This window comes from Colossoma macropomum, unplaced genomic scaffold, assembly GCF_904425465.1.
Source record: "Colossoma macropomum unplaced genomic scaffold, Colossoma_macropomum, whole genome shotgun sequence".
In the NCBI taxonomy this organism is placed as follows: Eukaryota; Metazoa; Chordata; class Actinopteri; order Characiformes; family Serrasalmidae; genus Colossoma; species Colossoma macropomum.
The window spans coordinates 16,301,744-16,314,703 of record NW_023494803.1 but is presented as its reverse complement, the minus strand read 5'-3'; the positions used below and the strand labels follow the sequence as shown (position 1 = coordinate 16,314,703).

Sequence of the window (12,960 nt, the reverse complement as noted above, 5' to 3'; positions counted from 1 at the left end):
AGTCCAAAGATACCCTTCAGCTACCACACTGCCAGAAACTAGAGTCACTGTAAATGCCTAGATATATAGATACCGACTACACAGAATTTACAGGTGTTTTTATTACAAAATTAAAGTTTTCGTTGGTATTTGTTTAAATGCTTTTCAAAGAGATTGATCTTCAGTCTGAATTTGGAGGGAGCAAGGGACTCAGATGTCCAGACAGCCAAGAGAAGTTAATTCTGTCATCTGCTTGCCAGTATGGAGTCCATGAATCTCGAGAGGAGGTAGTTCAAGCTGAACATGAAAAAAAAACATACTGTGCATCATAGTGAGCTTAAAGCCTTTATTCTATGTCAGTGTTTTTCATTAAAAAGATTATAAACAAGAACATTGGCCACATAATGGAAATCATGTTTTTGAGTAGAGAGAAATACCTGATAGGTGAGTATTACACAGGAAGTGAAATTCATTCATACTTTTCAGGCTGCACTTGAACACTCAAATCCTAACTGATCTATTGTTAAACACACCCTGTACATTTATTTTACACACTGTGGATAAGTATATTTAACATTAATAAGGAATAATAAGTGCATTTTTTATGATACCTGTTGCAGACATATGCCACCTGATATTGTTGTGAATATTCAACACAGTTGACATACTATGTATAATATATATTATACAGTTGGTGACTGTGTATTTATGTTCAATGTATTGTTTTTTGCCATGTCTATTATGTATTGCCCATTTGTGTTTTACTGTAGCTGTAGTGAGGAACATCCTAGTCCTAAAGGATTAGTTAACCAGCATCAAACATCGCCCCCTTGCTGTTGATTCATGCCTATAAAAAGTCTCTCATTATTATGCAAAATCTCTCTCGGGGAAAAAAAAAACATGAAATCATTGATTGTCTCAATTATTTATTTATTAGTTTCATTCTGAGTAATTTGGTCATCCATATTGTAAAAAATGCAGGAGTATTCCTTTATCATAAAGAAATAGTTTGACATTTGACATAAAAAAAAACCCCCAGAAACTATATATATATATATATATATATATATATATATATATATATATATATATACATGTATATATATATATATATATATATATATATATATATATATATATATATATTTGTGTTTTCCTTGCTCTAGGGATAGGGTTAGAAAATACCAACACTTAATGTAGTTTTGTGCCAGGGAAATAGCTAGCTCTACAACCATACATTCTTTAAAACTGTTTTCTTTTATGTTTTGTTTTTCATTATTTGTTTATTTCATTTTATTTATTTATTTATTTATTTATTTATTTATTTATTTATCTTTTTTCCCTTTTTTAGTTAACGGAATTGCCCGACTCCTTTAAAACTGACATTATAATCGCTCAGAGTCATATTTAAAGGTTAAAATGCTTTAAGACTTTTACTATGTAACAGAGAGAAACACAGAGCGGACGTTGCGCTTCACATGACCTCAGATCCCCTCATTCTGTGAATGTTTTGATTTGAATTTAACCAACCAAAAGTAGACGGGGGCGGGTTTTCACAAGGCAGAGGGATTTTCGAAAATGTGCAGCAATTGAACGACGCGGTGGCTTCGAATTCTGAAGAAAACTGTATTCTGTTGTAGAGCATTACAGGCGGAATGAAATCAGCTCGGGTGTAGAATCTCTCACGTTCCTCGCTCTCGTTCGACGCTCCACCAGATATCTGGCGACTGAATTCATTTTGGCGTTGCCTTTATCACTATCGCAAACACACACCTTTCTCAGATGGGACATATTTACTCAGATGTTTAATCAGACAGCGCTTGCAAATGCGCAGCTTGCAACAGTACTAGCAACAGTTAGACAACTAACTTAAAGATAATTTACTAGCTAACCTACGTATTATGAGGAGAAATGTAGCTAGCTAGAACGCGAGTAGTTGACTGTGGCGAACAGATATTTTGTTATTATATTTTACAAAGCTGTATTTTGTGCGTTTTAATGTTGTAAGCTAGCTAAGTCTTACCACGCAGCCTTTATCCAGGTAATGTTAGCGATATTAAAATGAAGAAGACGACGAAGAAGTGTGCAGAGGAACTGGAGGACGCTATCAGCGAACGTACGTTATGTTTTTAGCTTTCCAGCTAACGTTAGCTAGCTAGCTAACTGGCTAAAAGTATCGCAGAAGTTAAAACCGCCTGAAGACAAACTTATTAGGTTACGTAATTTGTGTATATAGAAAACTTCCTCGACATTCTGCGTTTATTTCGAGTTCAAGTATGGAACATATAGCTAAAAAACAGAATTTGGTTTGTGTCTTGTGTTTGTGTAGTTTGTGTACTGTGTAAGCGACGTGACAACTGCCCAGACAAATATGGAGAGAAGATCACACTCCAAGAGCATAAAATCACAGTCCATTATTTCTGCTTGGTAAGGATTTTATGTGCATTGGCTTTACTGGGTTAATAATGGTGCATACAATCAGTACAGTGAATTAACGTTATATGTTCCTTTCGTGTTGCAGTTGATGTCCAGTGGGATATTCCAGAGAGGAGAAGAGCATGAAGGCATTCATGGTTTTCTTGTGGACGATATCAGAAAGGAGATTCGCAGATCTGCCAGACTGGTAAATTAACACTTAATCGCAGATAACTGATTTGTGTGCTGTGAACCTGTCAGATCATTATGTAAGTGTTTCTTGGGTAAGAAACAACTTTTTCTCTCCTTTTTATGCAGCGGTGCATGGGCTGTAAAAAGGCAGGTGCTTCAGTCGGATGTTCCATTAAAAGCTGCAGACAGATGGTCCACTTGCCTTGTGGAATTGAACAGGAGTTTATCTTCCAGTTCACTGACTTATTCCCGTAAGTGGATTAATGTTGGGAATGCATGTAGACAGCTAGGCAAAACGTTCAAACTTCTTTGCATCATGAAATCTATGGGCTTTAGCTTGCTGCTCTTAAGTTTAGACTGCATGATTGTCATCTCTGCTCCTCGCCCCAGTATTGTAGCCTTGGGAAACAAGTTCTGCTTGGTAAATATATAAAGGTGCTTGCATTCTGTTTTTTAATGCATCCTAAGTAATTTTTAATGGTTTTAAAGAAATGTTCCAAGTGCTGCTACTCATACTTCTGGTGCTGATAAATATGAAATGAGGGCAGTTGATAGAAACAGAAAGCCAACAATGTGACTTTCAGTCACATTACAAGGAAGCTTTGGGTGTTCCTAACAGTGTTACGTTCTTGCAGCATAACACATATGCAGTGCCTCATGAAAGTTTTGGTCGTCCTTGAAATTTATTGATGTTGTATGGATTACAAATTATACATCGTTTTATTCTGTGTACTTAGAGATATATTCTCGAAGTTTTTAAATCCAAAAAAGTAGAGATTAGAAATAGATTCCCTTCAAAAATCAGCCTGCAAGCAAAGCGTAGACTTGTCAAAGAAGCCATGGATAGGAAAGGAGGAGCAACAGAGCACATTGGCTGAAAGTGGAATAAACATGAATATCAAAAGCTTTGCATGAAATATACTTATGTGAAAGGTTGGTAAGAAAGAAGCCATTATTCAAGACATATGAAAGCCATTTTGCCATAATGCATGAGAGTGATCCAACTAAGATATGGAACATTGTTTATGGTAAGATTTGACCAAGACCGAACTTTTTGTTCGTGGTGGTGCCAAAATTTTATGACAAAACAGAATACAGGGAAATACTGCTGAAGCTTTGAAGAAAAGCTCTCTCACAGAAAGTACATGAAACGGTTATGAGTATACAGCCAGATGCCTGGGTCATTGTACATTAGTCTTCTGAGAAAGTTTTAACCTTTAACTTCTTTTTTTAAAATTGATTCATAGCGTAGAGGTAATATGCAAGGCATTCTGAGTCAAATAAATTATATTTTTCAAATGTATCCTTTTACAATGATCAACATTACATACACAAACCTAGACACATGTAAGTTCACTGGTCATTTTGAATAGTAATAAAAAAAAAAAAGGCTGCATTGTAGTATTGTAGCCATTGCAACATCGGTAAGTTCCTCTATATTTAACCATTTCACATCAAACCACTCTGAATGCCTTTGTTCACATCACAATTGAATTATGCAGATGTGGTAGTATGGTGGAATTTCCATTTAATATGTGAGGATTCGAGTACTTTTGTGACTAACATGAAGAATAAGTATCTTATTAAGGCCACCTTAACTGGTTGAAAGAACATTAGTAGTAGAACATGAGATTACAATAGAAATGTTTGTTGGACAAATGTGTTTTGTCATTTGTGATCCAAAAAAATGTTAAGAACTCTCAAGAGGGTTGAAAGCATTGTACATTTATCCATATAATTTAGATCTAACATTAGTTGTTGTTGCAGATCTTTCTGCAGAAAGCACCGCCCCACTCAGACCTGCTCTACCAGCCCCACTCTGCCTCTGTGCTGCTCCATCTGCTTGGAGCCCATTGAGCCTGTTTTGTCCTACTCTGTGCTCAAGTGCCCTGCTTGTCATGGAAGCTGGTTTCATAGGAACTGTGTTCAGGTAACCCTAACAGAAACTTAAAATATGTACACTTATAGATCACTGTCACAAACAGAAAGATTCTAAATATAGAAAATATTATTTTTGCTGCTCCTTATTTTTTTCCCCCCTTAGTTTCAGGCACACAGTGCTGCAATGTTTTTCTTCAAATGTACCCTGTGCAGCAATAAGGATCAGTTCCAGCAAGAAATGCTCAGAATGGGAATACACATACCAGAAAGGTATATGTTGTTTGTTTATAGGGTATGCAAGTCTGTTCATCTGAAATAGTTTTTTCATGGAATTTCTCTTAAAGAGATGCCTCGTGGGAACTGGAGGAAAATGCTTACGGGGATCTATTACAAGTGTACCAGCACTGTGATGCTGTGAAATGTTCATGTGATAGGGGTCGCAGTTATAGTGCACAGTCAGGGTAAGCAAAAGAAAGGTTACAGTATGTTTAAACTGGATTTCTATGTACCACATCAGTACTGTGCTTGAACAAGGCATGTATTTCATTCATTTGATCTGTTTTGTGAAATGTAAGTATATGTTTAGATGAAATTTGTAACTTCAGAATAAAACATTGTAATTTTATAATTTAAATGAATGCTGTAAGTATACTGTGTGTGTGTGTGTGTGTGTATATATATATATAGATAGATAGATAGATAGATAGATAGATAGATATATGGATATAGATATGTATGTGTGTGTAATCTCAGATTAATTATTACATGGGTTGCTTTGCAGTTTTGAAACTTAGCACATATTACACTTTGACCTTTGTGCTCATATCCTCACAAATGCTTTTCAGTAAATGGATGAGACTAGACCTAAAATAAATATCTAGGGTAAATTACATAAAGACAAGAACACAGAAATTGTCTTTGGTTCATTCAGAAGAGAATTAAATTCTTAACAGGACTAAAACATTCACTGATGTTAAAATTGTGGTCTAATAGGGGTTATGAGATTGTTCGGTGTAAGTTCTGCGGATCCAGTGGAACCCATCGAAAATGTTCCTCCCTCAAGCTTTATGAGACTAACTGGAGTTGCAGTGACTGCAAAGCTGCTGCTGAAGGAACAGGTGAGCTCAGTCTGTGGGAATTTTATTGCAACCCATTTGTTACTTTAACTCACTTGAAGCGATGATTTGGAATTCTACATGTTCCCCTTCATAGAAGATGATTAATCCTTGACCAGTATGTAAGATTTATGATTATTACTTGCGCTTTTTGTGGCAAAATATTTGAAAATGTTTAGTTGTCTATTTTGAATAATGGGTTTTTATTTCAAAGTTTTCAACCTTTATTGTCTTTTTGTAGCAGTGTCTCCATTACCAAATCATGTTAAATCACCACTGGCAGAGAGGCAAGAGAAGAAAAGACTGTTCAAAAGATGTCTCTCCAACCTTCACTCTTCACTCATCTCTAAAAGGTACTTTTGCAAACTATTTGTGGTTTTTGAAATTAGATTTTGAATGGCCGCATGCCCATTGGAGAATGTGGTGCATCCGGCGTGTTGGTTTAGAGTCTTATATAATTATATAACTTAATATTTTACCTATTCAAAATTTAGTGAAATTATCAGAGGTGAGGGATTTTTCCCCCCAATAAACTCTGTTAAAAAATGAAATAGAGATTTGTTTGTTCATGCCAGGCGCTGTTTGGATGCAAGTCCCGCAGAGATCTTAATGGATCTTGCCACTCAGATAACACCGCAGCGAACCACAGCAGTGCTGCTGGAAAATGATGAGGTCCTTGAGGCTGCCCTGCAGGCTCTGCGGCAGACTGACTTCAACCCTTGCCACACACTGTCTGTGAGCTTTGCCAGAAGCAAACGGAGTGAAAACGTGGCAAACCAGCGCCGGTTCCTCAGCCGCCTCCTGCAGAGCTTGCAGAACTCAAGCATTTTTGAAGGCCCTGAGGGAACTAAAAACCTGGCTTTGAATTCACAAGGTAGTATTATATAACCTCATTGAATGTTGATGACATTCTTCAACAGATTAATTGTCCATTTTATCAGCTCCACTTACTATGTAGGTGCATTATGTAGTTCTACAATTACAGATTGTAGTCCGTCTGTTTTTCTGCATACTTTGTTAGCCCCCCTTTTACCCGGTTCTTCGGTGGTCAGGACCCCCACGGACCCTCACAGAGCAGGTACTATTTGGGTGGTGGATCAGTCTCAGCACTGCAACACTGACGTGGTGGTGGTGTGTTAGTGTGTGTTGTGCTGGTATGAGTGGATCAGACACAGCAGTGCTGCTGGAGTTTTTAAGGGGGCTTACAAAGTATGCAGAGAAACAGATGGACTACAGTCTGTAATTGTAGAACTACAAAGTGCACCTGTATAGAAAGTGGAGCTGATAAAATGGACAATGAGCGCAGAAACAAGGAGGTGGTCATAATGTTATGCCTGATTGGTGTATGCTCACAAGCCACTTTGTTAGGAACACCATTCTAAAGGCCCAGGGTGTGATTTATTCAGCTGTCAGTAAATTAATTTTAACACTGTTTAACTGATTTCTTGCATAAGAAACACAATTTTTCGGACAGCCAAATGCAAACTTATTTTATTCGCCATCTGTTACATTTTTGTAAACTTTCATTAACTCAGCGCAGTTGACCAATCACTGTTGGCTTTGGTATTTGCATAATGACAGTCAAGATGACTGATCAGCTGTGTACCTGGCACTGGAAACTTTCTAAACAAATGACATGATGATGGAAGTTTGTCTTCTGCTTCACTGTGGATGTTGGCATCTCCAAAAGCAGCTCAGACCTAAGCTGTGTGTGAAACCAGTTGCAGGTGCTTTAACTTACATTGTAGAAGACATTCCTGTTTGTTTTTGTTTTTGGTCAGGCAAACATGGTCTCCATGTTTTTGTTTAATTATGTCCAAATATTTTGCATTTTTGTGTTTGCGTCTCATACAGTGTTGCATGACCTAATTTAGAGATGGATGGTTTGATTCGCTGTCGATATCGGTAGATTTTCGGCACCGATATGCGATCGGCCAATTTTCTTAATTTGGCCAATCCTGAGAGCTGATCAATGACTTTAATACATATGAGCCATATTTGGTGAGTTAAGGACTGCTGCATTACTGCACAAGCTGCATTTTCTGCATTGCACAAATGCGTTAAAAATCAAGACTCCAGTGCTATGGTTGCAGCCCAAACAAACGTGCGTCAGAATGGCACCAGAACTCTTGCATGTAGCAGAGTGCAAAAGCTGACTAAAAATGTGGAGGTTAAAGATAATACATTGCGGGCGAGAGCTGAAAGGCTGTGAATGACGGTGCATACGCTACAGTGACTGTTATAACCTCAGTTCATTCATGCCTTTTTAATTATAGGCGCAACAAGCAGAAGTAGATCCTCAAATTCCCCCACTGGCCTCTGAAAATTCCTGCAGAATTGCTAGTTATGCAGCTTCAGCTAGCTCTTGTAAGAGGTGGCAGAACTTCCTGTGGTGTGTGTGGTGTGCTTCGGACATGTGAATAGGCATTAACACAGTCCAGACCCACCCTCGATCAGTATTGGCATTGGCCAGTTGTGCTGAAAGGCAATTGGCATCGGCCCCAAAAGCACTGATCTGTCCATCTCTAACTTTAATACTGGGTTGTTAAAACAGCCTGAATTCTTCATGGCACGGATTGAACAAGGTGCTGGAAACATTCCATAATTGCTTCAGATTTAATTCAGATCTGGTAAATGGGGAGTCACTAAAATGCACTAAACTTATTGTCATGTTCATAGAATTAGTTTGAGATTGAGACTTGTGCTTGTGCATCATCATGCTGGAAGTAGCCATTAGAAGATTGTAAATTGTAGATTACTGTTCTTGGCTAACAGCAATGGAACCCAACGTGGTCTTCTGCTCTTGTAGCACATCCACCTCAAGGTTCAGCGTGTTGTGCGCTCAGAGATGCTTCTCTCCTCATGACTGTTAAATAGAGTGTTTAGTTGAGTTCGTCAGCCCGAGCTACACTGTCCATTCTCCTCTGACTTCTGTCATTAACAAGGCTTTTCTGCCCAAAGAACTGCCGCTGGATGCTTTACACACAATTCTGTGTAAACTCCAGTATTATTTTGGATCGCATGATTGCATAATTTAGGTGTACAGGTATTCCTAATAAAGTGGCCGGTGTGTTTATTTTGAATTTGTTTACTGTTTTGCTACTGGTCTAAGATTTGAGTGCACATGTAGAAAATGTATTGAAATGTATTGTTTCTGAGAAAGTGTTCTTTGTTAACAATGGTGTTCCTGTGTGCAGCACTGAGGGATGATTTGTACTATGAGACTGGCAGTCTTCTGGCCCTCTCTCTTGTCCATGGAGGCCCTCCTGTGGCCTTTTTCTCTCCTGCCCTCTACCACAGTTTGTTCCATTACCCACCTGATTATAAGCTCACTGTTGAAGACCTGGGAGATGTCATTTTAACAAACAAAGTCAAAATGGTGAGTCGTACTGTTTATACGCATACATAGTTTATAGAAGCCTTGTACTTCTGTAAATATTAATGCCTACATAGAGGTTTTGTTGTCGCTGTTATCATTTTGCTTGGTCTTGTAATACAAACTAGACTCCTCTGTTTCAGATAGCAGAATCAAACTCATTATCAGAGTTGAAGAGAGCAGTGAGGGCCGCATCTGAGTATTTGCATGTGGCAGGCTGCTGGCGACGGGTCAACAAACTGGCTGATAAAAACATGCTACTTGAGGACATTCTGAACTTTTACCTAATCATCAGAATGCAGCTGCCTCTTCAAAGGTTAGCTATTCTTACATTAAGAATTCAGTATACTATGTTAGTAGGTAATAAATTAACTCCTGGTTCGCAGTAAATATTTTTAAGCATGGACTACTTTTTATATTGGCCCTTTAGGTTTCGTGAAGGCCTCAGGACGTTGGGTGTTTTTGAGCGTGTCCAAGCGTGTCCAGAGGGCTTCTACTCAGTTTTCTGTGACCCAGTAGAAAGGATGACTGCTGAGGCCATGTTTTCCCTTCTCACCCCTCAATTTTCTGAAGAAGAAGAGCAGAAGGCAAAAGAAGACATGACTTTAGGTTTTTGGAAGCATTACCTACATGAGTGCGAAGGTATTTGTTTTTGATTTATTGATTTATTTCTTTGTTTAAACATTTTAATTTAATAGTGCCTTGGGGGTAGGAGTGGACAATATGGCAAAAAATGGCGGCAACAGCCTCCACTCTTCTGGAAAGGTGTTCCACAAGATTTTGGAATGTGTCTGTAGGAATTTTCTGCCCATTTAGTGAAAAGAGCATTTATGAGGTCAGGCACTAATGTTGGACAGGAAGGCTTAGCTTGCCATCAACATTCCAATTTATCCTAAAGGTGTTCAGTGGAGTTGAGGTCAGGGCTCTGTGCAGGCCACTAGTGTTTCCCACACCAAACTCATCAAACCATGTCTTTATGGACCCCGCTTTGTGCATAGGGCACAGTCTTTTTGAAGCAAGAGAGGGCCTTCCCCAAACTGTTGCTGCCGAGTTGGAAGCATATAATTGTCTAAAAGTTGTGCTGTAGCATTAACATCGTAGCACTTCACTGGAACTAACGAGCCTAGCCCAAACCCTGAAAACAGCCCCAGACTATTATCCCTCCTCTACCAAACTTTACTGGTGGCACGCTTTACACCACTCCAGCAGGTGCTTGGCATTGTACAGTAATCTTAGGCTTAAGTAGTTCGTGAAGCTCCTGAAGCTCGTTTTTTTTGTGCTGATGTTGCTTTAGAGACAGCGAGTGATGCAACAGAAGATAGGTGATTTATTGTTGCTTTTATGTGCTGTGCTTCAGCGCTCTGCGGGCCCTGCTCTTTGAGTTTGCCTGGTCTGCTGCTTTGTGGCTGGGTTGTTGTTTTTACTTCTAGCCACTTTCACAATAATAGCACTTACAGATGATCAGGCAGATCGAAACAGGGCATAAATTTAAAGTTAAACATTGCCACGTTTTAAGTCACTTAAGTTATGCACTGTATTGCCAATGTTTGTACATGGCCATGTGCTTAATTTTATACACCTGTTAGCAATGGATGTTGCTAAAACACCTGAACCCAATAGTTAAGAGGTGCGTCCACAAACCTTTGGTCATATAGTGTACTTCAAGAAATTTACATGATATGTCACAATATTTTTCTGATGACTGATCAGTTGGAACAGACAAAGAAAAGTACCAGTAATGCTACACTTATAAAAAGACTGTAAATACCACCATTCTATGCAATATTTACATCATGCACTGCAATTATGCTCTCTTTGTAATGAAGTATGCAGGTTGTCAGAAGTACTGAAGATTTCCACAATATGCTCAGAAATACTATTGTATTGTGACATCATTTATAACGATAACAATAAAAATAATTGGTCAGCCCTGCTTTGAGGTCATCAGTTCCAGTATTTGACATTAAGCACAGTTCATAAGAGGACTGAGCAGTTGAGTTTGATGTGTTTGGTCAAAAAAATCACTAAACTGTGCTGTATCCCAGCCCTCAAGGTCTGGAGTTGAAGACGTCTGCTTAACACTACTACAAACTGTGCTAGTTTGAAAAGTTTTCTTGATTCTAGTGCTACATTCTTTTTTTTCTAGCAGCGTTTAAAATCGTCTTCAATTTCTTCTTTTGTTCCAGACGGACAGTGTGCAGCATCACTAGAGGATATTCTCATCTTTGCCACTGCTGCTGATGTGATCCCTGCCATTGGCTTCAACCCTGCACCTTTGTTATCGTTCTTTACCCCACTAGACTCCTCATGTGCCTTTCCTCAAAGCCACCCTGAAGCTAACCACCTCATTCTACCTGTGCTCCCTTCCTACAAGCTTTTCAAAAAGCACTTGGAATACGCTGTGTGTCAGCTATCAGTGATGCAGGCCATTTGAACCCTGGGAAGTTCCCTGAATTTATGGGTCAGAGCTGAAACAAATGCAGACTATAATGGTGCTAATGATCTAAATGTCTGTTTGAAATGGTTAATCTGTGACACATCTATGTGTTAAGACTATCCAGTGCACATGTTTCTCCTCTAAAACCCTGCAGTGGGAAAAATACTGAAAAACTCATTTCTTTATTTGCAAGTGCTCCTAAAAAGTGTTAGAAAGTGAGTAACAGGAATACTCAACAAAGGCAGCTTTTGCATTACTATTACTGGACATTATGGTAATGTTTTGCTTTGCAATTTCTGCCTATTATGCAAAAAAACAAAGTAACTGGGTTATTGTTGCTAGTAGATCGCTGATGTTTCGATGTAGCATTGCTGTATTCACAACAAACTTTTTTTGCAATAGAAAATCATATTGCAGAAGTTTTCTTAAAATAAATGAAAGGTTTCACTTATTTTTTTCTCCACAAATTCACTCTGGCACTGACTAAAATATCTTCTGTCGTGTTAGGCAATTAAGTTGTGTCCTGATAGCTATGATGAGGGTTTTTTGGGTTGTTTTTTCCTTTGTGACCATACTTGAAACATGGGTGAGTTACCAAAGATCTTGAGATTGCTATTGATGTAGCTGTTAGTTATAGCTAAAAAAAAAAAGACAGAATAGCATTTTATAAAAATACAAAATAGCTATGGAGATGTTATGCTTCTTTTGTAACAGTACAAATAGAGCTTGCTTCTGGACTAAATCCATGTAATGGAGCAAAAGTGAAAACTTGAGATTTGTGATATATACATATGTATTTTAAACCCAGTATAGTATACCTATATTTGCCTTTTTTGTTGTTTTTTTATTTGTTTTGGGTTTTTTTTTTGTTTTTTTTTTAATAAAAAGTGTACATATTCTTTCTCATATACAAAAATATTTACAGTTCTGGACAGAAATCGACAATTTGTCTTTATTGTCTCCAGTTTCTAATTTTAAGCTTCTCCACAGGTTCACAATAGTGCCACTTTTGAAAAAAGGTGAATGCCTTCTGTGACTGTAATATGTCTTTTCAAATAAAAGCATTAAGTAGCACCTCAGCAAGGATCTTTTGCCACAGGTCTTTATTGAGCACTGAATCAGTAGACAACTCCACAGAAAAAACAGATGAGTCAGGGGTGTTTCACAAAAACAGGACATGGTACATCTGGTGTTGACCAGTCAGATTCTGTTTGATTCTGAGTTCTATTCTTATTTTCTGTAAATAGTTAAAGTATGCAGCATTTTTTTTTTCTTTTCTTGTTACATAGGAAAACATGACTGTAGAGGCCCTGGATGGCTTTTATCTAACACAGTTTAGTGGGTCCTCTGGTCAAACACACCCACTAAATCTAGCTGTTAAGATGAGTGTCATCTTAACAGCTAGAGCAGAGAAATTACCAAACTGCGCTGGACACTGACCGTCCAGGACCAGAGTTGTGCACCCCTGCTGTAGAGGTTCTCTGCTCAAACATGCGTTGTCTCGTGCTGAGGGCTTAGAGCGACATACTTATGCAAGTAACAATGTTCCAGCGTACTGTGGTTGA

At 38.3% G+C, this 12,960-nt stretch overlaps 1 protein-coding gene across 3 annotated transcripts; it reads left to right on the top strand.

The window, feature by feature from the left end:
* The first annotated feature begins 1,531 nt into the window (after positions 1 to 1,531).
* Positions 1,532 to 12,648, top strand: g2e3 (G2/M-phase specific E3 ubiquitin protein ligase). Of its 3 annotated transcripts, none has more exons than XM_036594026.1 (14): positions 1,532 to 2,095; positions 2,309 to 2,406; positions 2,501 to 2,602; positions 2,713 to 2,837; positions 4,354 to 4,516; positions 4,631 to 4,737; positions 4,812 to 4,928; positions 5,461 to 5,585; positions 5,827 to 5,935; positions 6,158 to 6,456; positions 8,780 to 8,961; positions 9,087 to 9,274; positions 9,389 to 9,600; positions 11,145 to 12,648. In XM_036594026.1, exons 1-14 carry the CDS (start codon positions 2,041 to 2,043, stop codon positions 11,390 to 11,392), a joined length of 2,130 nt encoding a protein of 709 aa, XP_036449919.1. In that variant the 5' UTR covers positions 1,532 to 2,040; the 3' UTR covers positions 11,393 to 12,648. The 3 variants fall into 3 exon arrangements, with proteins under 3 accessions (XP_036449919.1, XP_036449922.1, XP_036449918.1); XM_036594029.1 differs by having other exon boundaries at positions 5,824 to 5,935; positions 9,102 to 9,274; XM_036594025.1 differs by having other exon boundaries at positions 5,824 to 5,935.
* Positions 12,649 to 12,960: the final 312 nt, after the last annotated feature.

Bases quoted from the DNA above. Each gene is read 5' to 3' on its own strand.
- g2e3 (XM_036594025.1), top strand. From the start codon at position 2,041: ATGAAGAAGACGACGAAGAAGTGTGCAGAGGAACTGGAGGACGCTATC. The intron at 2,838-4,353 runs GTAAGTGGATTA...TTGTTGTTGCAG, and splicing joins CAGTTCACTGACTTATTCCC to ATCTTTCTGCAGAAAGCACC. The intron at 5,586-5,823 runs GTGAGCTCAGTC...GTCTTTTTGTAG, and splicing joins AGCTGCTGCTGAAGGAACAG to CAGTGTCTCCATTACCAAAT.